Source organism: Austrofundulus limnaeus, unplaced genomic scaffold, assembly GCF_001266775.1.
Source record: "Austrofundulus limnaeus strain Quisiro unplaced genomic scaffold, Austrofundulus_limnaeus-1.0 Scaffold1214, whole genome shotgun sequence".
NCBI classification, from domain to species: domain Eukaryota; kingdom Metazoa; phylum Chordata; class Actinopteri; order Cyprinodontiformes; family Rivulidae; genus Austrofundulus; species Austrofundulus limnaeus.
This window is the reverse complement of record NW_013953616.1, coordinates 24,932-28,031: the sequence shown is the minus strand read 5'-3', so window position 1 is coordinate 28,031 and position 3,100 is coordinate 24,932. Positions and strand designations below refer to the sequence as shown.

General features: G+C 37.8%; 1 protein-coding gene and 1 pseudogene across 1 annotated transcript; both read right to left on the bottom strand.

Annotated features, from left to right (window-relative positions):
• Positions 1–267: 267 nt before the first annotated feature.
• ptrhd1 (peptidyl-tRNA hydrolase domain containing 1) lies at positions 268–889 on the bottom strand. The gene is made up of 2 exons (XM_014031270.1): positions 656–889; positions 268–570 (listed from the first exon to the last, which is right to left on the bottom strand). Exons 1-2 carry the CDS (start codon positions 863–865, stop codon positions 400–402), a joined length of 381 nt encoding a protein of 126 aa, XP_013886724.1. The 5' UTR covers positions 866–889; the 3' UTR covers positions 268–399.
• A 1,311-nt stretch (positions 890–2,200) lies between these two features.
• On the bottom strand, positions 2,201–3,100 carry LOC106534577 (mitogen-activated protein kinase kinase kinase kinase 4 pseudogene; annotated as a pseudogene).

Sequence of the window (3,100 nt, the reverse complement as noted above, 5' to 3'; positions counted from 1 at the left end):
TATATATACAGAAACACTCAACTGGTGTTAAATTTGGTTTTCTTTTGTACATTTTTGTTATAAATTACCACACATTTTAATCAGCTGTAAATATTTAACTGTTTTTATTTCATGCTTCATGAGATATTTAAATTAGAGCTCACAGTTTGTGTTGTGGATGACTCAACAGTTTTATATTTAATTCCTGTAAAATAGGCTGTAATGAATAAATTTATCTCCTTCAGCAAACAAACAAAGAAACAAACAAACAAAGAAACAAACAGATAATTAAATTGAATCATTGCTTTTAATCTTGTAAATAACAGCAGCAGCAGCGGTTTTTGCTGTTTTCACTGTGAAACCTGATAAAAGTTGTGTAAATAAAAATAAACATCAGTCCTCTGTGGGAGGAAACGTTTTTCACTTGAACAGTTTGAAGTTGCTGAGCAGCGGCCGGACGGTGTGTTTGGAGCAGGGCTTCAGGGCCAGGCAGGTCGGGATGTTCTCCGGCTGCTCCACCCACACTTTGTGGGCCACACCGGCCTGGCTGAGGCGCTCCGAGAGCCCGGAGAGGGCGGCTTCATCCGGGGCCTGGAGGCCGGAAACAACCGCTTAAATAAAGGCTGTAAGCACCTTAAAAACACAACACAAATAAACTCGATGTACACAACCTTACCGCCAGCACCACCTTGTGCATGGAGTCCAGCTCCGACAGGTACCGCTGGGTGTCCGGGTCTCCGTAGTGCAGGTGGACGGCGGCGGTAGCGGCGTGGCAGGCCTGCGTGATCACGGCTCCAAGGGGCCACGACAGCTCGTGGACCAGATCCGAACGGACCACGATGTACTGGACCAGCCGGCCTGGAGAACCTGCAACCGGAGCCGCCATCCTCAGACTGAACCGGAAGCGATCCTGCTTTGTTTATGTTCCGGGTTCGAACAATGACCGATCCGCAACACCGCCCCCAGCGGCGAGTTGTGTAACTGCACCACGAAACAACACTGAGAAAAGTCTATAAAACACGTTTTTACAGAGTTTTAAAGTAAATAAGTACAAATACTTTGTTGCTGTACTTAAATAGAAATTTTGGTTATCTGWACTTTACTTGAGTATTTATTTTTCAGCMTACTTTTTACTTTTACTCACTACATTTTTACACAATTATCTGTACTTTCTACTCACTACATTTTTTAAAAAAGGTAAGAAGTATAAAGTTGTTACTCCTGTTTTATTCCAATTTATTACTTTAAAACTATAGTGATAAACTGTGTCTCCTGGATAGAGTGAATTTAATTGTGTTTGGATGAGAAGTATAAATATATACCATTCTGATACTGTATTACTTTGTACACAACCCATCACAGCTGCACGCTGTTAGAAAATATAGTTTTTGGAGAAGTCACCTCCCAATAAATGTCATAACTGCTCAGTTTTACTCAGTACTTTTACTTTTAATACTTAAGTAGATTTTGTGTCAGAAATTTAATTTTGATACTTAAGTACAAAACATGTCAGATACTTTAAGACTTTTACTTAAGTACTGTTTTTAGAGAAGACTTTAACTTTTACCAAAGTATTTTGATGACAAGGTACTTGTACTTTCAAGTATCACTTTGAGGTACTTTATACAACACTGCCTTTTTGTTTACAATCATTTCATATCAGAAACTTAAAGAATTAAATATATTGTTTTTTAAATGTAAATAATTTTATCACATTTTTCAACTTTACTTAATATTTACTTATTAAAAACAACATTGAGTTTTATTAGTTGACATTATTTATATAATTCTGATGATTTGTTTTTCTATTTTGCTGATATGATAATTTCAGAAAAATGTTAAATGAAATAATTTGTAAAGGAAAATAAGATTAAACTTCAAAATCCCACTGAAATTCATTTTTTTAACATTTTTTGTTAAAGCTGTGACAGATTATTATAGATTATTTCAGATCTGTCCACACTTATCTGTGTATAATTTATGGTTTATTTTAATTATTTTCATGGTGATATTTTTGTCTAAAAACAGTTCTTCAAAGGGCCTTTAAATGTAAGTTTCTGATGAATTTTAAAAACATTTCAAAGGTTTTCGTGGTGGGATTAAAAATGAAATTGTTACATTTTAACACCAGTGTGTATCAGGGCAGATTAACACAATAAAAGTCAAACATTTAACATAAACTTGTAAGTTTTGTGGAAAAGAACAGACAACTAAACGTAGATAAATGTCACAATAATTCTTTATTAAGCATATCCACGTTATATTATAAATATAAAATGCTATTTTTGTTTTTAAAATCGGTGAGACATCATTAATCTGTGTTGAGACAGACGACCATACAAACAGGTTTTAAGTTTTCTACCAAAATCTGCTGAAACGGACCGGCGCCGAAGGCGTCGCCCTAAAACCAGAGCCTATCAGAGGAGCCGAACTGGTCTGGGACCAGATCCACAGAGATGAATGAGGAGGTAAACTGGTCTCAGATCAGCCCTCCTGGTCTAAGACGCTGTGTGCTGTGAACCCACGTACAGAGAGCGAGCACAAAAAAYCTACGGATTATTTCTTTATAGACACTTAGTTGAGACTGTAGCAGCATGAGGACGCAGCTCCTTTACTTCCTGCTTCCAAAGAAACGACAACAGAAGTGATGAAAGAAACCAAAGGAACAAACTGATGGTCGTCGTCACCAGACAGAAACTCGACCACAGCCAAACAATCAAAACTCGATCAGTGATGAACGATGACCTCGGCTTCGGCTTCAGTTTGGTTTCCTCTCAGTCAAACGACAGGAAGTGACTCGTCTGAAATACGAATGACATCATGTTGTGTGCGTTTCACCGACGAGTCGATGAGCTTTGTTCTTCCAACCACGAGTTCCAGCTTCGCTTGACTGAATCCAAAACAAACTGAGCCCCAAACCTTTCATGACAATAAATAACAAATAGTTTCAACATTAGTTTCTGCTTCTTTTATTTTCTTTTTTTTCTTTATTTTTTATTTGAAGTTTGGTCGACATGCTGAATCCTCCAGTCTGGAAGCTTGTGGTCAGTCAGAAGGAAAAGTACTGGGCGAACCACTCTTGGCGCTGGGCGTCTGTGGAGTCGATGGTGGCGTCCTTCGT